The sequence below is a fragment of the Saccopteryx bilineata genome, chromosome 9, assembly GCF_036850765.1.
Source record: "Saccopteryx bilineata isolate mSacBil1 chromosome 9, mSacBil1_pri_phased_curated, whole genome shotgun sequence".
Classification (NCBI taxonomy): Eukaryota; Metazoa; Chordata; class Mammalia; order Chiroptera; family Emballonuridae; genus Saccopteryx; species Saccopteryx bilineata.
In genome coordinates this window covers 41,616,030-41,642,697 of record NC_089498.1, presented here as the reverse complement: position 1 = coordinate 41,642,697, position 26,668 = coordinate 41,616,030, and the positions used below count along the sequence as shown (strand labels likewise).

General features: G+C 39.2%; 1 protein-coding gene across 3 annotated transcripts; it reads right to left on the bottom strand.

The window, feature by feature from the left end:
- Window positions 1-1,772: 1,772 nt before the first annotated feature.
- Window positions 1,773-10,605, bottom strand: LOC136312877 (zinc finger protein 181-like). Of its 3 annotated transcripts, XM_066242829.1 has the most exons (6): window positions 10,411-10,605; window positions 9,671-9,746; window positions 5,299-5,419; window positions 4,936-5,022; window positions 3,871-3,944; window positions 1,773-3,690 (listed from the first exon to the last, which is right to left on the bottom strand). In XM_066242829.1, the coding sequence occupies exons 2-6, from the start codon at window positions 9,677-9,679 to the stop codon at window positions 2,500-2,502; spliced, it is 1,482 nt and encodes a 493-aa protein (XP_066098926.1). In that variant the 5' UTR covers window positions 9,680-9,746; window positions 10,411-10,605; the 3' UTR covers window positions 1,773-2,499. The 3 variants fall into 3 exon arrangements, with proteins under 3 accessions (XP_066098926.1, XP_066098924.1, XP_066098925.1); XM_066242827.1 differs by having other exon boundaries at window positions 1,773-3,944; XM_066242828.1 differs by having other exon boundaries at window positions 1,773-3,944; window positions 4,936-5,019.
- Between the last annotated feature and the right edge of the window lie 16,063 nt (window positions 10,606-26,668).

The following is a 26,668-nucleotide window of genomic DNA, read 5'->3' as shown; positions in this document are numbered from 1 at the left end:
TTGCTGGCTCAAGCAAGGGGCTACTCGGTCTGCTGAAGGCCCGCGGTCAAGGCACATATGAGAAAGCAATCAATGAACAACTAAGAAGTCGCAACGCGCAACGAAAAACTAATGATTGATGCTTCTCATCTCTCTCCGTTCCTGTCTGTCTGTCCCTGTCTATCTCTGCCTCTGTAAAAAATAAATAAATAAATAAATAAAAAATAAAATAAAATAACTTCTTCCTTGGCCTGACCTGTGGTGGTGCAGTGGATAAAGCGTCGACCTGGAAATGCTGAGGTCGCCAGTTTGAAACCCTGGGCTTGCCTGGTCAAGGCACATATGAGAGTTGATGCTTCCTGCTCCTCCCCCTTCTCTCTCTCTCTCTCCTTTCTAAAAAAATGAATAAATACAATTTTAAAAAAATTCTTTAAAATAACTTCTTTCTTACAATTATTGAATGCCATCGAGAACATATCAGAAATATAGGCTACACAAACTGCCCTTCATCTCCAAGTGTCTGCACAACCCTAATCACTAATCTGTACTACCTTTCTTGTCACAAGATAGGAAGCCACAGGACCGGTAAAATGATTTCATTTCTTACAGAAAACTTAGAATAATTGAAGCCATCCTCCTTATAAAGCATAATTAGCAGTCAAGGTTCATTTCGGAAAACAAAACTCTTATCTCAAGATATATACTGCAGAAAATTCATGTTCTCAAAATTGCTGAGGGGCTAGAAAAGCAATGGAGACAGCTCCAGACCATTAATTTCAAGGTAAACCCCTATGACTATAAGTCAGGGAGAAATGACTGCTACTATCACTACTGAAGCTAGACACTAGGATCATGGGTGTCCAGCTGTAGCAAACATGACAGCACTTGCTTGTCTGCTTTGCCTACAATGATTCCCAGTGTGTGTGCTTGTACACCGCTACCTACTTAGTCCTCATTCTTGGGACTGAAATGAAAAAAGCACATCCATAGTAAAGCCTGTTCTGATCTCCTATAGTATGTTGTTTCTTGGTTATGTTCTCAGAGTACTCATAAAAAAATTAAAATGTGTGAATCCAAATGGAAATGGACTATGAAATGTCCTTACCAAAATAATGATATTCTTAGCACAGAAATCAGGGAGTTTTTCTTCAGTTTTGCTAGTCTCCCACTAAAGCAGGGGTCGGGAACCCATGGCTTGTAAGCCAGATGTGGCTCTTTTGATGGCTGCATCTGGCTTGCAGACAAATCTTTAATTAAAAAAATGTTAAAAATATAAAACATTCTCATGTTACATCCATTCATTTCCTACTGCTCATGTTCATGGTTGAAGGTGGCTGGAGCCAATCACAGCTGTCCTCCGGACAACATCAAATTTTTATTGGATAATGCGTAATGTACACGGGTTGTTGTATGGCTCTCACGGAATTACCTTTTAAAATATATGGCGTTTGCCTGACCTGTGGTGGCGCAGTGGATAAAGCGTCGACCTGGAAATGCTGAGGTTGCCGGTTCGAAACCCTGGGCTTGCCTGGTCAAGGCACATATGGGAGTTGATGCTTCCTGCTCCTCCCCCACTTCTCTCTCTGTGTCTCTCCTCTCTCTCTCTCTCTCTCTCCCTCTCCACTCTAAAATGAATAAAAAAAAAAAAAAAATATATATATATGGCGTTCATGGCTCTCTCAGCCAAAAAGGTTCCCGACCCCTGCACTAAAGGCTGTAGTAAGTCTGATCTTAATTCTACAAGAGGAAAGTAGAAGTTTTGCAAGAAATATCAGTGTCACAGTGAGTTTATTATACACAAGTGATTTTATTAGAGGCCAAGAATTTTATTCACATTCAAAAAAATTCCTTTGCAGTTTTAATTTTCAGTGGGTGATTAAATACCTTGACATGCCCATTAACTAAAGATCATTTCTATGTAGGACTTGAGGAAAATTGCAAGCTACTGCTGTAAGAAATGCATACTAATAATATACTTGTTTGCTCTCCTGTAAAACTGTTTACAAATAGCATCATTGCAAAGATTTATACATAATTCTTACATCCCTCAGGCTGTTCTAGCGTCAGAGCATCAGGCTGTTCTAGACATTCCATGCCTGGGAAAATAAGAGCTCTTATTGAATTCTTTGCTATGTTTCTTACATTGCTTTCTCTCCAGTGTAGAATGAGAGATGCACTTTAACTGAACGGCTTTCTACAACTTTTATATTCATATTTTGCACCTCTCCTGTATGTGTGTATATTTTATGAGATTCATACTGCCTAATGTCTTTCCCACATAAATACAGTGTGGATTTACATATGTCAATTAAGGGAGTAATGCTGGCTAAAGGCATTCTCACATTTATTGCCTTCATATAGTCCCTCTACAGTGTCAACTCGGATGGACAATAAGGCTGGTACCATCGCTAAAGACCTTCCCATGTTCATCACCTTCAAAAGACATTTCTCCAATATAAATCTTTTGATGCTGAATCAGGGAGGATCAATGGCTGAAGTGTATTACAACAAATACTGCATTTATACAGTTTCTCTCTTATATTTTTCATATGTATAGTGATTCATATAGCCTAAAGGGTTTTCAACACTTACAGCACTACTGAGTTTTTCTCCATTATGTATTCTCTGATGGGCAGTAAGATTTGAGCCTTTGCTAAAAGCTTTCCCACAGTCATTACATTTATACGGCTTTTCTCCAGTATGAATTCTCTGATGTACAGTAAGGTTTGAACTACAACTGAAGGCCTTCCCACATTTAATACACTCATAGGGTTTCTCTCCAGTATGACTTCTGTGATGTTGAAGCAGGGATGACCTATGACTGAAGGCTTTCCCACATATATTACATTCATAAGGTTTCAATCCAGTGTGATTTCTCAAATGCATATTCAGTGATTCAGGTTGGTTGAAGGATTTCCTGCATTTTTGACATTCAAAAGGTTTTTCTTCAATATGAATACTCTGATGCTGAATAAGAAGAGAGAGGCTACTAAAGACTTTCAGACATTTGTTGCATTCAAATTGTTTCTCTATAGTGTGAATTCTTTGATGTCGGGTTAGATGTGAGCTACAGCAAAAGGCTTTTCCACATTCATTGCATTCATAAGGTTTCTCTCCAGTGTGAATTTTCAGATGGTGAATGAGAGAGGACCTATGAATGAAGGACTTCTCACATATTTGACATTCATAGAGTTTTTCTTGAGTATGAATTCTCAGATGCTCAATGAGATGTGAAACACGACTAAAAGACTTTCCACAGTTCATACATTCATATGGTTTCTCTCCAGTGTGAGTGCTCTGATGATTGGTAAGTGATGAGACATGGCTAAAGGCCTTCCCACATTCAATACATTTGTAAGGTTTCTCACCACTGTGGCTAATCTGATGTCGCGTAAGGGATGAGCCATGGCTAAAAGTCTTCCCACATACATGGCATTCATAAGGTTTCTCTCCTGTATGAATTCTCCAGTGGCGATTAAGAATTGACTGTCTGCCAAAGGCTTTCCCACATTCACTGCATGTATAGATTTTCTCTATATTACAAGTCTGGTGAAGGGTAAGAGATTTGCTCTGGCTGAAGGCTGGCATACTTTCATTAGAATTCAAAAGATTCTTTCCACCATTGATATTCTCATTTTTTATAAATGACTTTTTCGGTAAGCTCTTCTTAAATATATCATGCTTATGTGATTTCCCTTCAGCAGAAATTCTCTGTAGTTCAGAAAAAATAGACTTTAAATTTAAATGGAAAATGCTTCTAAATGTATTGTATTTGTAAACACTTTCCCCAGTGGCTCTTTCAGGTTTCCCCTCCAACTTCTCTATATATTCCCAGTCCTTGTTAAAATTTGAAAATTCATGACTTTGTTTTATATTTTTTTCTATTATTACCGTTTGGGGTGAATCATCATCACAAATATCCTCCTTCGTTGATAATTCTTTGTTTTCCCATCTTAATTTCCAATCTGAAATATATCAAGAGAGCAAAAACACTTTTACTGTAGTTCTTAAAAAGAAATTTCTGTGGTACAAATGGAATTGGATAAAAAATATAATGCCCCGTGTGTTTTGGGTTTGACAACTCTCATATAGTTAATGATTTCCGTAAAAAGTAAAAGCGGAGCACAGAGCAGACAGCTCACAGAGGCAGGAACTGTGTAATGAGGGACATAGGTTAAATAAGGGCAATCATGAAACAATCGGAAAGAAAAGGCACCCTGATTCCAAGCCAACAGTTTGCGCTTACGTTTATGTGAAATAACATATCCTGTCTCACAGCTTTAGGTCTATAACCTTCAACCTCAATTTGCTGTCAGATTAGTATGCTTAAAATGCAGAATTCATAGTGCAGCATTAAACACAGTGACAACAAAATAATCTATATGTACTTAAGGCTCACAAAGATTTAGGCTTTTGTGAGTTTATGTAGGATCTCTGAGAAATCATAGTTTTATTGGATATTAGAAAATATTATTCTTAGAAACTTTCTTATACTTTCTTGTTACTCATATTAACAGTATTACTTCTATTTAATAATAGAATAGTCTTATACTTTCCTTATTTCCTCTAACACTTATTTGATCTTTGAAGTTCAGCCTTAGTGGAAAAGTGATTTCCACCTAACTGACAGCTTCTCTTAACCTAAAACTATCAGTATATTTTTCCTTAAGTGGACTTAAAAAAAAGAGTAGTTTGCCTTATTTTGTTTCAAATAAAATAGCAATTTGGATTAATACGATGGTAAAATATATAATTAAATAATATGAATAAGGCAGAAAGATAATTTGGTATGGAGGAATGCTCATTTTAAAATATAAGCTTAAGGATCCTTGATTTTGTTACACTGGGAATCTCTGAAGACAGTTTCCCTAAAATATCCTAAAATGCCCCCTTTCTACAGGCATCTTTAACAAAGATCTCTTTTGCCTGATCCACCAGACTTATATAGAAACATACCTTTTGTGAGTTTTTTCTCCCCCATCCAAGGTTCTTTCCCGTCCTCCAATAAAGTGATCACATGTGGCTTAGGTATGGAGAGACCTGCTTACAGGAAAAATATAGAACTTGTTTCAGCTGTCATTCTCAGGGGAGAGACGCCATCATTACAAAAGGGCCTAAAGCAAGATTTGAAGAATGTTCACTGAAATGGGAAGATAAGCTTCAAGCAAAGCACAACAAAGCTACACATTTCCTTGGGAACATGACAGAAAAATTCATCTATTCATTCAGAAAGATTTCCATCAATACAGAGTGCCCCTCCAAAAAATGATATTCCCTGTTGAGGTGGAAGTGGAGGCAAGCAAATTATAATATGCTTACCTAGAGAGACCAGATTCTCATAATTCTGGATCATCACATCCTTGTATAAATCCCTCTGAGCAGAATCTAGCCATCTCCACTCTTCATGAGAGAAGTCTATGGCCACATCACTGAATGTTACCTGAAACAGCAAACATATTTAGGCTCAGCCATAGCCCAGACCTCTTCTGTTAAAGTTTCCCTGGATGTAGAAGAAAGGGAAAAAGATTCAGCAATTGTGACAATAATCAGAAATCTGATCTAAGTTATAATTGGATAATTATGTTCTTGGAAATGTTACACAATAAGGGTAAGAGACAAATATAAGAGTTTTGCTTCAGGAGAGTTCATTCTGTCAAAGGGAATATAATTATAAAATTTTTGTAAGTCAGCATTCAACATGTGACAGCACACAGTCAAGTGCTGAGTTGTGTTTGTTATTAGCTTACATGCTAGGTAAATTAAAATGATCAACTATGATTAAAAAAATAATCCAATGGGTTCAGAAAAAAACTTTTATATTAAAGATAGATATACATAGCTAATTTATAAACAGAAAAGAAAAACATTAATAGTCTATACTTAAACCTTGTATTGATAATCAATTTGTATTTAAAATAATATAGGAGTCCCTGGAAAAGAAGACTAAAAGATGGTCTCATGCCATAGGTGGTCCTGAGTATCAGGACCTTAAAGTGAGGGTAAACAACAAAAGGGCACATTTAAAGGAAAATATTCTAAGGAAATAGATTTCTTCTCAGGACTCATTCATGGCAATATTAAAATTGTAAAACTTTAGAAAAGTTTAAACATTTGATAATAGCTTATTGGTTAGTCAAATTATAATATGTGGGAAAACATGTGCATTTAAGATGACATTATTAATATCTTTCTTTGGTGAAATAGACATTGTTTGATTATGGTAAACTATCACTGCACAAGTGGTTGACTCAATATTCTATTACTTTATTGGGGTATTCTGCACGTATGTTCACTAGTGTCACTGGTTTCTGGTTTCACAGTGGGAATTTACCTTTATCAGATGTTGGGAAAATAATTAAAAACCGTATCTGCCAAGCAGAAAATCTTCTCTACAATATAGAAAAGAGAAAGAGACAGGTTTTATTTTATTTTTTTGTATTTTTCCGAAGTGAGAAGGGGGGGCACAGACTCCCACATTCGCCCAATTGGGATCCACCGGCATGCCCACCCGGCATGCCAATCAGGGGGCGATGCTTGGCCCCTCTGGGGCGTTGCTCCGCTACAATCAGAGCCATTCTAGCACCTTAGGCGGAGGCCATGGAGCCATCCTCAGCGCCCAGGCCAACTTTGCTTCAATGGAGCCTCCTGGCTGTTGGAGGGGAAGAGATAGAGAGAAAGGAGAGGGGGAAAGGTGGAGAAGCAGATGGGCACTTCTCCTGTGTGCCCTGGACGGGAATCAAGGCCAGGATTTTCACACACTGGGCCAATGCTGTACCGCGGAGCCAACCAGCCAGGGCCAGGTTTTATTATTGAATAAGCATTAAATCAGGCTGTAATGCACTTCATACAAAATCACGAATGAGACTTTAAGGACAGAAAGAAATCTCACCCTTTCAAAAAGCTAGGTAGATAATACAACCATTTTTTAAATAAATAACTTTTAAAATAAATAACTTGTCCTCCAGTAAGAGGTCTTAGCACCATTTGCTACACATAGTGCAGCCTAAATTCACCTGGTAATTGGAGTAACCATCTGTGTTAATTACCTTTACCCCAAAGAAAAATAAAATTCCTCATATCTTTATGACAAGCAGGTAGTTAGAACTTGGAACCAGGAGCCTAGGCTAAACTCCCACAGATGGCTTGTTAAAGGTACATCTTCCTTCATGTTCGCATTTCAAAGAAATGTCTCCAAAACCCTAAGACAGACTTGGCTGCCTTGTAAAAGTGGCAGAGGCTTATTTTGCTTTGAAAAAGAATTATAAGCATCTCAGGGGAAAGAAACGGATTTACAATGACAGGTTTTCTCAAGGAAATGTTCTAAGAAAAGAAAGGGGAGAAGATCTCTTTCCCTTTTGGCACCAAACAGAAAATTGTTTTCTCCATTTGTATTTACTCTGACACTATGTTAAATGCATAAAACACTGTTTTATTCTACCAGTGCAAAGATATTTCATATTTTAAGTTTTGAACATACTGATGAATGTTATTGTATTGAAACTCATATAATCTCACTACTTTTTTTTGCTCTTTATTTAGATCAGGGGTTTCTCAATCTTGGCACTATTGATATTTAGGCTGTATAATTCTCATGTTGTGGAGAGCTGTCCTGTGCGTTGTAGGATAAACAGAATCCTTAGCCCCTACCCATTATATGCTAGTAGCAACTCCCCTCCTCCCTCAGAGTGTGACACCCAAAAATACCTCTAAATATTACCAAATGTCCCCTATGGGTGGGAGTCTAGGGGACAAAATCTCTCGTTTGACAACCACTGCTTTAGAAAAATTTCGCAGTTCCATGCAACACTCTCTTAGGCCTCTCTATCTGTGCTCAAGGTGTCCTCCAGTCAGTATAACTTCACTCCCACCTCTGCCTCCCTGGTCCTGTGGGCCACCCAAACCAGTTCCAGACTTGCTTTCACCAGAAATGCTTCAACTCTTTCTTCCCCTTCAACTGCATGGGCAGCCTGGGATGTTCATCTTTGTCTCCAGAAGAACTCAGGACATTTGTCCAAGCACCTGTCTTAATTTCTTATGCTTGCTTATTTTTCTACCATTTCTGCACAGCTCAATACAGCAGCCACTAGCCACAGTTGGCTATATAAAATTAAATTAAAAATGAAATTAAATTAAGGATTCAATTCCTCAGTCACTCTAGTCATAGTTCAAATATTCAATACTCATGTGGGACTGGTGGCTATTCTACTGGACAGCACACGTATAGAATATTTCCACCACTGTAGAAAATTCTCTTAGACAGTACTGTACTAGATCATACAGTCCTGCCTGTCAGTGCACTATCAAACCTATGTGAGATTCTTCCAAACCCGTACTTCATAAGTGTTTAGAAAATGAGTCAATAAAGGATTTTGGCAACCAATTCACTTTAGTTTATAATATTAAAATAACAGTTTTTTTCAATTCTAATTATCGAATACTCCCAAGAACCAGACTATGCCCAACATGCACATCTGCCATTCATACTATACCTTCTCCTGTGCAGGCTTCACCTTCCACCCCGTGATTCCGCACACCATGTTTCATCACTCATTCACTCAACCACTATTTAGTAAGCATGTTTTGTGCCAGGTACCACTCTGGATACACTCAACAACAACAACAACAAACCCTCCCAAAGGGGAGGAAACAAACCGTGAGCATATGCATATACTAAACACACAGTGACAGCTAGTGAGTGATAAGCTTTATGGGAAATGGAACAGTGATGGAGAAGTGCAAGTGATAGTTGAAACAAAGCGACTGACAATTTTAAATAGGTGTTTAGGCAAGCTTTACTGAGCAAAGATTAAAAGAAGGCAAGAATGCAAGCCTGCCTATCTGAGGAAAGACTATTGCAAACAGGACTGCAACTTCCAAGGCCTGGAGGCAGTCGCCATTGTCTTTGGAGCCCAGAGGGAACAAGGCACCAGAGAAAGAGGTAACAGATGGCCTAATTATATTAATACAAAGGTTTTCAATTCATTACAGAACTCTGACTTCTATTCTGAGTTAGGGCCAGTGAAGAGTTTGAAGCTGAGGAATAACAGGATTTTATATAATAAGACGACTGCTGTGACAGCTCTATTGAGAAGAGACTGAAGAGTAGAAGGCAGGAGGAGGGATCCCGTCACCTGGCTACAGCAATAATCTGGGTGGACTTGGGCCAGTGTGGTGGTGGTGGCGGTGGTGGGAGTGATGGAGTAACTAGTGGTCAGATTCTGGATATATCTTGTATATACTTTAGAACTAGATGAATTGCATGAACGTGAGTTATAAGAAAAAGGGAACAATCAAGTTGACTCCAAACATCTCTTGACTTGAATAACTGAAAGGACTGATATACCATTAATTGAGACCATACTATACAGCTTTAACGACGGTAAAGCAAATAACTTAACATTTCAAACTTGAATCTTGAATTGCAATTTTAAAAAGCCTTGCTCAGGCTCTACAGAGGCTTCTAGCAGAAAAAAATGGTAGAAAAGAGAAACAGAGAATGTAGTACTTTGTTTTCTTTTGTTTTGTTATTTGATAGTACTTTGGAGTTCTTCTTTAGGCTTCATCCTTTGCTACAATGAAAGGAATCACTGATCCAGTCCCTAAATGGACTTTGTTAGAAGGGAACTGGTAGAAGGAAATCCAACACTCTAGTTCTGCTAAAAAGGTGTTTCAGGAAGATCTACTGACTTACCTGGAACATGATTTTGCAATTTCCAATAGTAAACACAGTCCTCTTTCCACGCTCTCTCTAATAGGAGGGCACTGTCCTGAGAAGGCAGATTAAGAACAGAAAAAAGAAGTCATGAAAAAGCAGGCTTATTTTGCAGCTCTGTGACACTCCCGCACAGAAAAGCACAATGGGAGTCATTTTCTATTGCTCCAGTCATCCCTGAACTAACAGTGTTCCTTGGCACGAAGTAACTAACCATTCACTAGGTGCCACCTGCATGTAAATCAACTTTTATATACATAAGAAAAAAAAGCCTCATAAAACAATAGAAGTAATAATGTTAAATATGAGCTTATTTAATCTTCACCACTCTGGGCATGGTGGGCATTCACATCATTCCAGGATTCTTTTTTAAACAATTTCAAAACTGAAACGGCGATGCTGAAGCAATCTGTAAGAGGTTACACAACTGGAAAGCGTCAGCGTCATCCCGGGATAACAAAAACGAATGTAGATGGCGGTTTTTTCAGTCTGTACCACGTACACTCATTCGCCCATTTTCGCTTGGCGAGCTCTATGAGGTAAGCGCCATCCTCACGTCCCTTCCAGAGTCAGGCGGAGGGGCCCAGAAAGCTAAGGCCCAGCGCGGGCTCACTCCGCGGTACACCCTGGGCACAGCAAGGTCTCCGCCGTGCACAGTGCACTTAGCCGGGCGTCCGCCGGCCACCCTCCCGGACCCACGCTTGCCCGAATCCGCGTACCGGACGCGCCGGGTCGCCGTGAGCGGACAATGGTCGCCGCCTTCACGGGAACTGCAGTGCGAGAGTCCTCCCAGCTTCCAGGACCGAGAATTCCGCTGTTTGGCCCGAGCCTACCGCGGGGAGGAGCGAGGGCGGAGCCCACCGCACAGCGGCATTTTTCAGACTTCTCCAGGTCTGGGACACAAGGTCCCGGTGCCTCGCTCGCCTTCAGCAAAACCACACCTCCCAGAGGTCCCCGCGGCCGCGCGCGCGCGCTCTCCGCGCCCCGCGAGAACAGCGGCCTGGGCGTTCGAAGAAGCTACCCTGGAGACTGCTAATCTTTTTAAATTATAAAGAGTATGGATTTTTTTTTGTACATGTCAAGTTTGTATATGCATAATATTCATTAGATAGTGCTTCTACCTTTGTATAGCTTGTGGCTGTGGTATTTAAATTCCCACAGCAGCAGTAGTTTGTCTTTTTTTTAATTATATTTTTTGCAAACCCCTGCCCCCAAAACCCAAAACAAACAAAAAATGAGTCAGACATGACTATAGACAAAGTACAAAATAGTAGCAGCATTGTTAGCAATTGCAATTCAAAAATAGGTAAAGGACTGTGTCTCAAAATAAGTTTTTCTTTAGACACCAAATCTTGCATAATGTAGAACTTATTATAGTAAGAAAAACAAGCCTGCCCAGGTGGTGGCGCAGTGGATAGAGCATCGGACTGGGATGCAGAGGACCCAGGTTCGAGACCCCGAGGTCGCTAGCTTGAGCGAGGGCTCATCTGATTTGAGCAAAATCCCACCAGCTTGAACCCAAGGTCGCTGGCTTCAGCAAGGGGTTACTTGGTCTGCTGAAGGCCCAGGGTCAAGGCATATATGAGAAAGCAATCAATGAACAACTAAGGTGTTGCAACTCGCAGTGAAAAACTAATGATTGATGCTTCTCATCTCTCTCCGTTCCTGTCTATCCCTTTCTGACTCACTGTCTCTGTAAAAAAATAAACAAAATAAAAAATTTATAAAAAAGAAAAATGAACAAACAAAAAGACCTTGGGCAGCAAACAATGTTGAATTTCAAAGATATTCCTAGGAACTTATATATGCTTAAGGATTTAGCTTCATTTTTATAATGCTTATTCCTGCATTTTTTACTTCATTCTTTTTGATCATCTCTTCACATGACAATTTTGTAACAACTTTTTATATGAAAAAAAAATTCAGTTTTTCCTCCAGCAAGGCTGGGAAGAATTTGAATTGCTGTTATTGATAGTTTTGAGAGTTTCATGTCACCTTCACAACTCATGGTTGATAATTTTGTGTAAATGTGGGTAAAATAAGTTTGTAAATATGATATATATGTTTGCTCGCTTATAGTTTGCATTGGGTATGGAAGACAGGCTGTAAGCAGGCCGGGTCGTTATAGCCTAAGGTTTAGATTTAAGACTAAGCTTTTCCCCACTCCCTTGACTGTTGCATGATGTGGAGTGGTGCACTCGCAGGCGTCCCCAAACTACGGCCCGCGGGCCGCATGCAGCCCCCTGAGGCCGTTTATCCGGCCCCCCACTGCACTTCCGGAAGGGCCACCTCTTTCATTGGTGGTCAGTGAGAGGAGCACTGTATGTGGCGGCCCTCCAACGGTCTGGGGGACAGTGAACTGGCCCTCTGTGTAAAAAGTTTGGGTACCCCTGCATCCCATTACACCACAAATAAGTGACTTTGTATCAGAGACTTCCTTGTTTGTATATTGGATTAAAGGTTTTGATTTCTGCCTGACCAGGCAGTGGCACAGTGGATAGAGCATCGGACTGGGATGCCAAGGACCCAGGTTCGAGACCCTGAGGTCACCAGCTTGAGCACAGGCTCATCTGATTTGAGCAAAAGCTCACCAGCTTGGACCCAAGGTCACTGGCTCAAGCAAGGGGTTACTCGGTCTGCTGAAGGCCCGTGGTCAAGGCACATATGAGAAATCAATCAATGAACAACTAAGGTGTTGCAATGCGCAACAAAAAACTAATGATTGATGCTTCTCATCTCTCCGTTCCTGTCTGTCCCTGTCTGTCCCTCTCTCTGACTCTCTCTCTCTGTCTCTGTAAAAAAGAAAAAAGAAAAAAAGAAAAAAAAAAAGGGTTTGATTTCTATATTATAAGAGGAGAGCAGAGAAAGGTCAGGTGGAGGAGAGGAGAAGCAGCCAAGATGGCGGAGTCCTGAAGGAGAAGCCAGTTTGTGCAGTTTGTGCAGAGAGAAGGAGATGGGGAGCAGATGTGAATAAGGCTGGTGAGGTTAGAAACCTTTGATTCTAGGAAACTCAAATAAGTCAGTGGCTTTCGGAGCCCTGAATGGAAAGGGAAGTGTTTTCCCACTGTGTGTATTTCTTGCTGGCCAGGTGCAAGCTAGGATTAAAGCTAATGGCCCACTAGTTCTTGGCTCCGTTGTTTCATTACCATCTGTCCGAATCAAATGTGAACCTGCATGGGGCAGGCAGGTCTGATGGTGGCTGTGGCTACTGGCCTTACAGTGAATTTTTAGGATGCTTGTCAAATTTAAGAAAATCTCTGGTAAGATTATTTCTCACATGAGCTGTACTATTTCAGAACATTTCAAGTATTCTTGTTCAGTGACTAATTGTAAATACAGTGAATCAACATTTTCCATCCTATAGAACATTTGAGAATTTTGTGTACGTCTGCTCCTTATAAGGCACCAGAAGTTAATGAGTGGAATTGGACCTGGTTCAGCAGTCTTGGTTCTTGAGGCCATCTGGGAAAGAATCCAGAGCCAAAAACTCAAATCATAAGAGATAGTTTATTTAGAAAGTCACAGCAGTAGGTAAAGTGAGCCAGCTGGCCTTATGGGCTTAGGAAACAAGTTACAGATGCAAAAAAAGAAAAGCTGTTGGAATTTAGGGAAAAGAAAGCAAAAGATATTGTGTACCTGGGGAAAGGAGAGGGAGAAGGCACCAGTATGCTGCTCAGCTTGATTTCTCTCTGGGCTTAGGGTACAGAACAAGAGTTGCCAGTGCAAAGTATATTCCCATCTACTATTTATTTATTTATTTATTTTACAGAGGCAGAGATAGACAGGGACAGACAGACAGGAACGGAGAGAGATGAGAAGCATCAATCATTCGTTTTTCGTTGCGCGTTGCGACTTCTTAGTTGTTCATTGATTGCTTTCTCATATGTGCCTTGACCGCGGGCCTTCAGCAGACCGAGTAACCCCTTGCTGGAACCAGCGACCTTGAGTCCAAGCTGGTGAGCTTTTTTGCTCAAGCCAGATGAGCCCGCGCTCAAGCTGGCGACCTCGGGGTCTCGAACCTGGGTCCTTCCGCATCCCAGTCCGACGCTCTATCCACTGCGCCACCACCTGGTCAGGCTCCATCTACTCTTTTTTATACGAACTTACTTTGTTTTTTCTAAGTTGTGCCTATTTGCAATTCTATTATACCTTATAGTTATTTTGGTTGCCAACTATTAGTGCCAGTACTTGATTTGGTGAAACTACCAGATGTTGCCAATCTGTTATGTGTGAAATTGTGACTATTTTGGCTTGTATTTGCATTTCTATTTTTATTATTATTTAGAAATTAAATTTGATGGCGGTGACTCTGATTAATAAGAGTACATAGGTTTCAGGTAAACATTTCTGTAGTATTTGAACTGTTGGTTGTATTGTGTGCCCATCAACATTTTCTATCCTATTTGAGAATTTTGTCTAGGTCTGCTTAAAGCACCCAAAGTCAAATCATTTTCTGTCACTGTATATTTGTCACTCTTTACTCCCCTTCCCCTACCCCCAGCTCCCTCCCCTGGTAACCACTTCACTTTTTATCTATGTCCATGAGTTTGTTTTATATCCCACCTATGTATGATATTGTACAATTCTTAGCTTTTTCTGATTTACTTTATTTCAGTTAGTATAATGTTCTGAAGGTCCATCCATGTTATCATAAATGGCAATATATCATCATTTTTTATGGCTGAGTAGAATCCCATTGTATTGATATATATATATATATATATAATATGCGTGCCACATCTTTCTTAACCAATCCTCTGTTGAGGGACACATTCATTGCTTCCATGTCTTAGCCACCATAAATAATGCCAAGATGAACAGGAGAGTGCATGTGTCTTTGCGTACCAATATTTTTGAGTTTGGGGGGTAGATCCCAGTAAAAGAATTGCTGGGTCATGTGGTAGTTCTATTCTTAGTTTTTTGAGGAACCACCGTACTTTCTTCCATATGGCTATACCAGTTTACATTCCCAGCAGTAAATGTGGGTTCCTTTTTCTCTAAAGCCTCTCCAACACTTGTTATTACCTATCTTGTTGATAATAGCCATCTAACACGTGTGAGATGATATCTCATTGTAGTTTTAATTTGAATTTGCTAGCATTTTGTTCAGGATTTTTGCATTTGTATTTAGTAGAGATATTGGTCTGTAATTTTCTTTTTTTGGATTCTTCTTGTCAGATTTGGTATCAAGGATGTGTTAGCCTCATAAAATGTGTTAGGGATTATTGCTTGTATTTTTCAGGAAGACTTTGAGAAGGATAGGTGCCAAATATTCTTTGAGTGTTTGGTGAAATTCACTAATATAATCATCTGGTCCTAGGATTTTATTTTGTGGAAGTTTTTGATAGTTGTTTCTATTTCCTCCCTGCTTATGGATATATTTACACTTTCCACTTCTTCATGACTCAGGCTGGAAGAAAGTATAGTTCTAGGAATTTATCCATTTCTTCTGGACTGTTGAATTTGGTGGCATATAATCTTTCATAGTATTCTAGTATGATACTTTGTACATATATCTATGATGTCTGTGGTAATGTCTCCTCTTTCATTTCAAATTTTGTTTCTTTGAGTTCTAGTTCTTTCTATTTTTTCCCTTCATGAGTCTAACCAGGGGTTTGTCAATTTTATTGATCTTTTCAAAGATCCAGCTGTTTGCTGTATTAATTTTTCTGTAGTTTATTATTTCGCTGTTTTTCTCTATTTCATTTAGTTCTGCTTTGTTTTTTACTGTTTTCTTTTGCTGACTTTGGGTTACTTTTTTTCTTATTCTTCTAGTTCTTTAAGATGTAATGTTAGGTTGTTTATTTGGGATCTCTCTTATTTCTAAATATAAGCTTGTAATGATATAAACTTCCCTCTTATTACTGCTCTTGCTGCATCCCAGAAATTTGGATATGTCGTATTGTCAATCTTATTTGTCTGCACATATCTCTTGATCTCTACTTTTATTTCTTCTTTGACTCAGTCACTTTTTAGAAATATGTTGTTTAATTTTCATATTTCTGTGGGGTCTTTACTTCCTTTTTGCAGTTCAATTCTTATTTCAAAGACTTTATCAGAATTATGCTTGGTATAATTTCAATCTTCTTGAATTTGTTGAGGTTATTTTTGTGACCCAACATATGCTCTAACCTTGAGAACTTTCCATGTGCACTGGAAAAAAATGTATAATCTGATGTCCTGGGATGAAATGTTATGTAACTGTCTATTATTTCCATTTGGTCAAGTGGGTCTTTGAAGGACGATATTTCTTTATTGATTTTCTGTAAGAATGATCTATCTAAACTGTCATTAGTATGTTGAGTTTTCCAAATATGATTGTGTTTTTGTCTACTTATTTTCTTTTGTTGTGTTAGTAAATGTCTTATATATTTTGGTGCTCCCTGATTTGGTGCATATATATTGAGAAGTATTATGTCTTCTTAATATAGTGTCCCCTTCATCATTATGAAATGTCCATCTTTGTCTCTTGTTACTTTGAAGTCAGTCTTGTTGTCTTGAAGTCAGCATTGTCAGATATTAGTATGGCTAGACCAGCTTTTCTTTGGGTATTATTTGCTTGGAAAATCATTTTACAACCTTTTACTTTGAGTCTACTATTGTCCTTGCTGCTCTGATGTGTCTCCTGAAGGCAGCATATGGTTGGGTTTTGCTTTTTGATCCAATCTGCTACTCTGTGCCTCTTTATTGGAGAGTTCAATTTACATTTAGTGTTATTATTGATGAATAAGCATTTCCTATTGCCACTTTATATTTTGTTTTCTGGTAGTTCTGTGTCTATTTTGATTTTTGTCTTTTGTGTTTATGTCAGTTATTTTTGTTTGGTAGTATTCCATACTTTGTTTCTCTGTTTCCTCTTTTTTAGCTATGTATTTTAGTATTGATTTTCTAGTGGGTGGTTACCATTAGGTTATTAAGAAAAACATTTTCATTTATACAAGAGCCCTTTGTCTTATGAGTGCTTCTGCAGTCCATCCTCCTTTACTACAGCAGATCTTTAATCTCTCCTCTTTTATGTTATTGTTGTTACAGATTATACCTGTTTTTATTGTAACCTTGTTAGAGGTTTTACTTGTAGTTTCTTTAGTTTTGTTCTTTGCATCCAGTAGAATAATCCCCATAGTCTTTCCTGCAGTGGGGGTTTTCTGGTGATGCATTCCCTCAGTTTCTGTATATCTGGAAAAGGTTTTATTTATCTTTCATATTTGAAGGACAACTTGGATGCATATAGTATTCTTGGCTGGTGATTCTTCTCTTTCAGTACTTTGAAGGGTTGTGCTCTTCTGGTTTGTAGAATTTCTGCTGAGAAGTCTGATAATAACTAATGAGCCTTCCTTTATATGTTAGATTTTTCTTTTCCCTATCTGCCTTGAAGATTCTTTTGTTGTCATTGATTTTTGACATTTTTATTACAATCTGCCTTGGACAAGGTCAGCTTGAGTTGAGGATACTCAGTGTTCTGTTTGCTTCTTGGATTAAAGGATCTAACTCTTTCCATAGGTTTAGGAAGTTCTCATCAATTATTTGTTTGAATAGGCTCTCTATTTCCTTCTTCCTCTCTTCTTCTCTGACATACCCATTATTCTTAAATTGCTCTTTCTGATGGATTTTGACAATTCTTGTAGAGCTCTGTCACTTTTTAAAATTCTGAGTCTCTTTCTTTTCTTCCCTCTGTATCATCTCTATTTGGCTGTCTTTGAAGTCACTGATTCTCTCCTCTATCTAGTCTGTTCTATTAGCTAAGATTGCTAACTCATTTTTCAATTCATGTATTGAGTTCCTTTTTTTTTTAAAGTGAGAGGCAGAGACATAGAAAGGTAAGGAGACAGACTCCAACATTCACCCCAACTGGTATCCACCCAGCAAGCCCCCTACAGGGCGATGCTCTGCCTATCTGGTGCCACTGCTCTGTTGATCATCAACCAAGTTATGTCAGCACCTGAGTTGAGTCCATGGAGCCATCCTAAGTACCAGGGGACAAGTTGTTTGAACCATTTGAGCTATGGATGCAGGAGGGGACAAAAGAGAGAGAGAGAGAGAGAGAGAGAGAGAAAAGAGAGAGAGAGAAAGGGGAGGGAGAGGGGCAGAGAAACTGATGGTCACTTCTCTTTTGTGCCCTGACAAGGATTTGAACCCAGGACTTCCACACTCTGGGTTGATGCTTTACCACTGACCCAACTGGCCAGGGAATGTATTGAGTTCTTCGTCTCTGTTTTTAAAATTTCAGTCTCCTTGGTAAAGTCCTTGTTTTGTTTTCTTAGCTCATTAAATTACCTATTGGTGTCTTCTCACAACCTGTTGAGAATTTTCAGAACTTCAGTTTTGACTTCTCTATTGTTTAACTCCCTGATTTTCAAGCAATTGAGATTACTTTCTGGAGATTTTTTATTTTCTTTCTGAACTCTGAATTTTTCTTAAGCAGACACGGTATTAGTTTTTTACTACCTTGAGGGCATGTGAGAATGGTATTATTAAGAAGTCAAGCAGAAAAATGGAAACAATAACAAATAATGTAAAAATATTAAATTAAAGAGAAAAACAAAAAATGGGGAACAAAAGTCAACAATAAAAAACAAGTATAAGATAAACAAAAGCATCAGACAGAAAAGAGGTAGTATTGAAGTTGCAAGCTTCCCCCCCCCCCAGTAGGTTGCTCTTGATTACATCCATTAGCTCTGTAAAATTCCCAGGCTGACCTCTGTTGGGATGTTGCTGTGGCAACGATGGGGTGAGGTATGCTGTGAGGGCTTTATGGCTTTGGCAATGGTGATCTCAGACATCCTGATGCTCCTCCCTGCATTTCAACAGACCAGGGAACCATACACAGACCACCTCTGTTCTTCAGGGGAAAGAGTGACCCTGTAGGACTAACTATGGGGTATGTCTCTGCCACTGTTCATACCCCCTGAGAGAATATGGAGGCAGGGGGCCCACATTTTGTATTTTTGTGTCTCTTTCCTGAGTGCAGGCTGCCGGAAGACCATGGGATCTCATTCTACAGCTGCTTTGGTTCAGTATCTCTCCATGTGCTTCCAAATCTCTCTGCTCCTCTGGCCAGAAGAAGACCCAGACACTCTGGATTTTGCCCCTCTCTAGATTTCCACTGCATATGATTCTTATCTTATGCTTCCCATTTTTTTCCCTTCCCACCCTTAACTGATTTGATGCATGTATCTTTTCAGGCAAGCCTGTGAGCCCAGCTGGAGTTTTTTCACTGGGTTATAGCTGTTCAATTTGTTGAAATTTATAGGGAGAAATCACTGGTATCTCTCACATTGCCATTAATCTGACATCATCATCCCCACACATTTTGATCTGTGTTTTGCTGTATGGAAGTTGTAAACCTATATCCTTTTGTTTCCATGAACTGTCTTATAGTTCTTTAGTAATGAGCATATCCTCACCCCTACACAGTTAAAACAAGTGTGGCAATCCTTCCTAAAAATATTTGAATTGAGTTTTGTCTTTATATGTTTTTATATACCTTGGGTTGGAGGATCAAAAAGCTTCTTCAATACCCAGGGCCTGGAGGGCCAGGGTTAGCAGATGTCCCAAGCCCACCCCTCACTACTCCTCTCTAAGGGTAGAGAAGATAGAATTCTTGTTTTCACTCATAAACCCTTTGTCCTCTGACCCTCTCCCCTAGCCAGGGCCTCTTGCTCCCAGACATGGAGTCCTTCACCTCTGCTTTTAACTGTCATCACACATCTTCCAACCCTACCCTACTTCTGGCTCAGTCTCCACCCCTAGACACCCCAATTCTTCAAGGAGACCTCATTAATGACAGTGATGGCACCCTCCACCATTTATATTGTGAGTCCTAAAGATCAATCAGTGGGCTACATACTTTATAAATAAAATATTTCAGTGTCCATCCAACCTGTTAGGTGTACATTGTCATTAACCTCATTTACAGAAGAGGAAACTGAGGTACAGCAATATTGAGTTATGGACCCAGAGGTGCACGAGGAGTGCAGAGTACAGCTGAGGTCAGATCTGCTGGGGTTGGACCAGTTGCTCAGGAGCTGAGCAGCAATGCAGGCCATGCTGCCCAATGCCATAGGCCCCAACTGCATCTGCTGCTCTAACTGCGTGTAGATTTCCGTGTTCTCATCTCACAGCATGACCTCCTACTACTTATGACCCTGTTCTTTGGCCACCATCCCCTCAGGCACATGGGGCCTCTCAGCCCCAGTTCCCTGTTTCTCTAGCCCTCCACCCACACCCCAAGGGTGGTACCTCAAAACACCCACCTGCTCAGATCCTTTCCAGTCTGGGTTGCCACCTTCTCCACTTCACCCCCAGGTCACTGAACCAGTGGAAAACACTCCAATGGGGCAAAGGAGCCACTAAAGTGGTGCCTGTGGAGGGCCAGCACTTCTGCCTGGTACAAGGCTGGCCCCATGCCAGCCTCTTCCATTCCTCCAGAAGCCCTCCTTGGGATCCACCATCCACAGTCTTACTGTCATCCTGCTCCCCTGCCTAGCCACTCCCCTTCTCCTTCGCTCCACTCTCCACTCTCTCTGCCGGGCCTCCCTTTCTACTCTTCATTCCTCCTTTGCCCCACACCACACTTCTGGCCTTTCTCTGGCCTCCAGACCCCTGAACTGATGACTCACTCACTTTTGCTTTCTTCCTGCCTAGTCACCTCTTTCACCATCTCCCCTCTCTTGTGGCCTTCTCTCTTGTGCCATCCTGCAAACTGTCCCCAGGACCTGGAGTCCATGCCACTGGATAGCTGGACTTCTCAAAGCTTTGTCAGTGGGGCACCTCTGCCTCCCCAGAAGAGAGTTACAGGGAGGCTTCTAGGGCAGGGGAGGCTGTGGCAGTAGGAGAAGAATAGCCATTTAATAATCTCTGCCAATTCAATTAAAAAGGTGTATTATATAGGCAACTTTTGTTATGAGAGTTGAGGCTGGGAGAGAAGAAGAAAAACAGAAGAAAATCTATGAAAAAGAAAAAGGAAGAGAAGAAGAAATAAAAGGAGAAAAAAGAGAGGGGTAAAAATGAAGAATTGCTTTGCCTTTGTCCCTGGGGCCTCACCTGGGAGACAGGCTAGCAGATGATGGTCGTAATGAGCCGCACTCAGCTGACCCTGCACTAAGCCACACCATGTCCAGGCAGGGTTCTCCGATGTGACCTCAGGACCCCTTACACTATTGGTAATTGTTAAGGACACTCTGAAAACTTTAGTTATGTAGGGAGTATCTATTAATTGTCACTATTTAGAAATTAAAACAAGCCTGATTGGTGATCACACAGTGAATACAGTCTTGGCCTTGGACACTAAGGTGCCAGGTTCGAAACCCTGAGATCTCCAGCTTGAGTGTGAGATCATTGCCATTATCCGTGGTCACTGATCTGAGCCCAATGTTGTTGGCTTGAGGCCAAGGTCACTGGCTTGATCAAGAGGTCACTGGCTCCGCTGGAGCTCCCTGGTCAAGGCATGTAATGAGAAGCAATCAATGAACACCTAAAGTGATGCAACTATGAGTTGATGCTTCTCATATCTCCCTTCCTGATTGTCTCTTTCGCTCCCTTCCTTTCTCTCCCTCTCACTCTCTGTCTCTCCTCTTGCTCACTATATAAAAAAGAAAAAAAATTAAAACAAAATATCAATATACTTACATAAGTTACATTTTGAAGAAATATATATTTAATGTCATTTATTTGTTGTAAGATATATAAAAAGGACAATCAAATATCTCTTTCTGTAACTGGCCAACACAACATGCATATGTCGGCTTTGCCCAAAGTTTTTATGGAATGGTTTTTTTTTTTTTTTTTTTTAATATTAATATTTTTTTATTAAATTTAATGCAGTGACATTGATAAATCAGGGTACATATGTTGAGAGAAAATATCTCTAGATTATTTTGACATTTGATTGTGCTGTATACCCCTCCCGCAAAGTTAAATTGTCTTCTGTCACCTTCTATCTGGTTTTCTTTGTGCCCCTCCCCTCCCCTAACCCCTCTCTCCTTCTTCACCCCCTCCCCCCTCTCCCCACCCCCCACCCCTGTTGCCATCACATTCTTGTTCATGTCTCTGAGTCTCATTTTTATGTCCCTTCTATGTATGGATTCATCTCAGTTTTTTTTCTGATTTACTTATTTCACTCCGTATAATGTTATCAAGGTCCATCCATGCTATTGTAAATGATCCGATGTCATCATTTCTTATGGCTGAGTAGTATTCCATAGTATATATGTACCAAAGTTTTTTAATCCACTCGTCCTCTGACGGACACTTGGGCTGTTTCCAGATCTTCGCTATTGTGAACAATGCTGCCACAAACATGCGGGTGCATTTCTCCTTTTCGAACCGTTCTATGGTGTCCTTGGGGTATATTCCTAAAAGTGGGATAGCTGGGTCAAAAGGCGGTTCGATTTTCAGTTTTTTGAGGAATCTCCATACTGTTTTCCACAGTGGCTGCACCAGTCTGCATTCCCACCAGCAGTGCAGGAGGGTCCCCTTTTCTCCACATCCTCGCCAGCACTTATTCTGTATTGTTTTGTTGATAAGCACCATTCTGACTGGTGTGAGGTGATATCTCATTGTGGTTTTAATTTGCATTTCTCTAATGATTAGTGATGTTGAGCATTTTTTCATATGCCTATTGGCCATCTGTATGTCCTCTTTGGAGAAGTGTCTATTCATCTCTTTTGCCCATTTTTGGATTGAGTTGTTTGTCTTCCTGGTGTTGAGTTTTACAAGTTCTTTATAAATTTTGGTTATTAACCCCTTATCAGACGTATTGTCAAATATGTTCTCCCATTGTGTAGTTTGTCTTTTTATTCTGTTCTTGTTGTCTTTAGCTGTGCAAAAGCTTTTTAGTTTGATATAGTCCCATTTGTTTATCCTGTCTTTTATTTCATTTCCCCGTGGAGATAAATCAGCAAATATATTGCTCCGAGAGATGTCGGAGAGCTTACTGCCTATGTTTTCTTCTAAGATGCTTATGGTTTCACGGCCTACATTCAAGTCTTTTATCCATTTTGAGTTTATTTTTGTGAGTGGTGTAAGCTGGTGATCTAGTTTCATTTTTTTGCAGGTAGCTGTCCAATTTTCCCAACACCATTTGTTGAAGAGGCTGTCTTTACTCCATTGTATTTCCTTACCTCCTTTGTCAAATATCAGTTGTCCATAGAACTGTTGGTTTATTTCTGGGTTCTCTGTTCTGTTCCATTGATCTATATGCCTGTTCTTATGCCAGTACCAGGCTGTTTTGAGTACAATGGCCTTGTAGTATAACTTGATATCAGAAAGTGTGATACCTCCCACTTTATTCTTCTTTTTTAAGATTGCTGAGGCTATTCGTGTCCTTTTTTGGTTCCATATAAATTTTTGGAATATGTGTTCTATATCTTTGAAGTATGTCATTGGTATTTTAATTGGTATTGCATTGAATTTATAAATTGTTTTGGGTAATATAGACATTTTAATGATGTTTATTCTTCCTAACCATGAGCACGGTATATGCTTCCACTTGTTAGTATCTTCCTTGATTTCTTTTATCAATGTTTTGTAATTTTCCGAGTACAAGTCTTTAGTCTCCTTGGTTAAGTTTACTCCTAGGTATTTTATTTTTTTGGTTGTAATTGTGAAGGGGATTGTTTCCTTAATTTCTCTTTCTGACTGTTCATTGTTGGTGTATAAAAATGCTTCTGATTTCTGAGTATTGATTTTATATCCTGCCACTTTGCTGAATTTATTTATCAGGTCCAGTAGTTTTTTGACTGAGACTTTAGGGTTTTCTATATACAATATCATATCATCTGCAAATAATGATAGTTTTACTTCTTCTTTTCCAACTTGAATGCCTTTTATTTCTTCTTTTTGTCTGATTGCTGTGGCTAGGACTTCCAGAACTATGTTAAATAAGAGTGGTGAAAGGGGGCACCCCTGCCTTGTTCCTGATCTTAAGGTTATTGCTTTTAATTTTTGCCCATTGAGTATGATGTTGGCTGTGGGTTTCTCATAGATGGCTTTTATCATGTTGAGGTATGTTCCCTGTATTCCCACTTTGCTGAGAGTTTTGATCATGAATGGGTGCTGGATTTTATCAAATGCTTTTTCTGCATCTATTGAAATTATCATATGGTTTTTCTCCTTCTTTTTGTTTATGTGATGAATCACATTGATTGATTTACGAATATTGTACCAGCCTTGCCTCCCCAGAATAAATCCCACTTGATCATGGTGTATGATTTTTTCCATATATTGTTGGATCCGGTTTGCTAATATTTTGTTGAGGATTTTAGCATCTATATTCATCAGAGATATTGGCCTATAATTTTCTTTCTTTGTGTGGTCTTTGCCTGGTTTTGGAATCAGAATTATGCTCGCCTCATAAAAGGAGTTTGGAAGTCTTCCTTCTTCTTGAATTTTTTGAAATAGTTTGAGAAGGATAGGAGTTAGTTCTTCTTTGAATATTTGGTAGAATTCCGTTGTGAAGCCTTCGGGCCCCGGACTTTTCTTTGTTGGGAGTTTTTTGATAACTGTTTCGATCTCCTTTGGTGTAATTGGTCTGTTTAAGTTTTCTGATTCTTCCAGATTGATTTTTGGAAGATTGTACGTTTCAAGGAATTTGTCCATTTCATCTAGGTTGTCTAGTTTTTTGGCATACAGTTCTTCATAGTATTTTCTTACAATATTTTGTATTTCTGTTGTGTCAGTTGTTATTTCTCCTCTCTCATTTCTAATTTTATTTATTTGAGTCCTCTCTCTCTTTTTCTTGGTGAGTCTACTTAAAGGTGCATCAATCTTGTTTACCTTTTCAAAGAACCAGCTCCTAGTTTCATTGATCTTCTGTATTGTTTCTTTAGCCTCTATGTCATTTATTTCTGCTCTGATCTTTATTATTTCCTTCCTTCTACTACATTTGGGCTTTACTTGCTGTTCTTTTTCTAATTCTTTTAGATGCAGGGTTAAGTTGTTTATTTGAGCTTTTTCTAGCTTCTGAAAGTGTGCCTGTAGTGCTATGAACTTCCCTCTCAGCACTGCTTTCGCTGTGTCCCATAAATTTTGAGTTGTTGTATGCTCATTGTCATTCATTTCTAGGAATTTCTTTATTTCTTCTTTGATCTCATTCTTAATCCATTCATTACTTAACACCCTGCTATTTAGTTTCCATGTGTTTGAGAATTTTTGAGCTTTTCTGCTGTGATTCATTTCTGGTTTCATGCAGTTGTGATTGGAGAAAGTGGTTGATATAATTTCAGTCTTCTTAAATTTGTTGAGAGCACTTTTGTGCCCTAACATGTGGTCTATCCTAGAGAATGTACCATGAGCACTTGAAAAGAATGTATATTCTGCTGCTTTAGGGTGAAAGGTTCTGAAGATATCTATTAAATCGAGTTGATCTAGTGTTTCCAATAAGTCTGCTGTTTCTTTGTTAATTTTCTTTCTTGAGGATCTATCTAGTGATGTTAGTGGGGTATTGAAATCCCCTACTATTATAGTATTGCTGTTGATCTCGCCCTTTAAATCCATCAAAGTCTGTTTTATATATTTGGGTGCTCCTATATTAGGTGCATAGATATTTATAATAGTTATATCTTCCTGTTGGATTACTCCCTTTATCATTATGTAGTGGCCTTCTTTATCTCTTACTATATCCTTTGTTTTAAAGTCCAATTTGTCTGATATAAGTATTGCTACCCCAGCTTTTTTTTCATTTCCGTTTGCATGAAACATTTTTTTCCATCCTTTTACCTTCAATCTGTGTGTGTCTTTTGTTCTAAGGTGTGTCTCTTGTAGACAACATATGTATGGGTCCTGTTTTCTTATCCATGCAGCTACCCTATGTCTTTTGATTGGATCATTTAATCCATTTACATTTAAGGTTATTATTGATATGTAGTTGTTTATTGCCATTTTCTTCTTTAAAGGTGTATTCCTTTTTCTTTTTTTTTTTCTGTATTCTTTTCCCACTTTATCTGTTTACACCAGGCCCCTTAATATTTCCTGCAGCATTGGTTTGGTTGTAATGAATTCCTTGAGTTGTTTTTTGTCTGGGAAGCTTTTTATTTCTCCTTCAATTTTAAACGATAGCCTTGCTGGATAAAGTAGTCTTGGTTGTAGGTTCTTGTTCTGCATTACTTTGAATATTTCTTGCCATTCCCTTCTGGCCTCAAGTGTTTCTGTTGAGAAGTTAGATGTCATCCTTATGGGGGCTCCTTTGTAGGTGATAACTTTTTTTTCTCTTGCAGCTTTTAATATTTTCTCTTTATCGCTTAGCTTTGGTATTTTAATTATGATGTGTCTTGGTGTAGGTTTCTTTGGGTTTCTCTTTAATGGAGTCCTCTGTGCTTCTTGGATTTGTGAGAGTTTCTCTTGCATTAATTTAGGGAAGTTTTCAGCTATGATATGATTGAACAAAGTCTCTATCCCTTGTTCTTTTTCTTCTTCTTCAGGAGCCCCTATGATGCGGATGTTATTTCTCTTCATGTTGTCACAGAGCTCTCTAAGAGTTTCCTCTGACTTTTTGAGTATTTTTTCTCTTTTCTTCTCTGCTTTCATGCCTTCATTCCAGTTGTCTTCTAACTCGCTGATTCGATCCTCTGCTCTATCTATCCTGTTTTTAATTCCTTCCATTGTGGTCTTTATTTCTGATATTGTATTTGTCGTCTCCAACTGATTCTTTTTTATACTTGCTATTTCTTTATTTAGGTTTTCAAACTCCCCCTCCATTGTTGTTCTAAGATCCCTAAGCATCCTTACAATCATTATTTTGAACTCCGCATCTGGAAGTTTGATTATTTCCATATCACTCAGTTCATCTCTCGAAAGTGTCTCTTGTGGTTTCATTTGGATTGCACTCCTTTGTTTTCTCATCTTCTTCTTCTTTTTTTTTTATTTGTAGAGTTGATTGAGTCTAGGCTTGGTGTTGTCTGCCTCCAGTTTTCAGTTGTGTTATTTTTAGGTCTTTGTGGGTTGGTATCAGCTATTATTTGTAATCCACTTTCAGATTTG

Bases quoted from the DNA above. Each gene is read 5' to 3' on its own strand.
- LOC136312877 (XM_066242827.1), bottom strand. The intron at 5,023-5,298 runs GTAAGCATATTA...TTTTCCTGTAAG, and splicing joins TGAGAATCTGGTCTCTCTAG to CAGGTCTCTCCATACCTAAG. The intron at 3,945-4,935 runs GTATGTTTCTAT...GATATATTTCAG, and splicing joins GGAGAAAAAACTCACAAAAG to ATTGGAAATTAAGATGGGAA.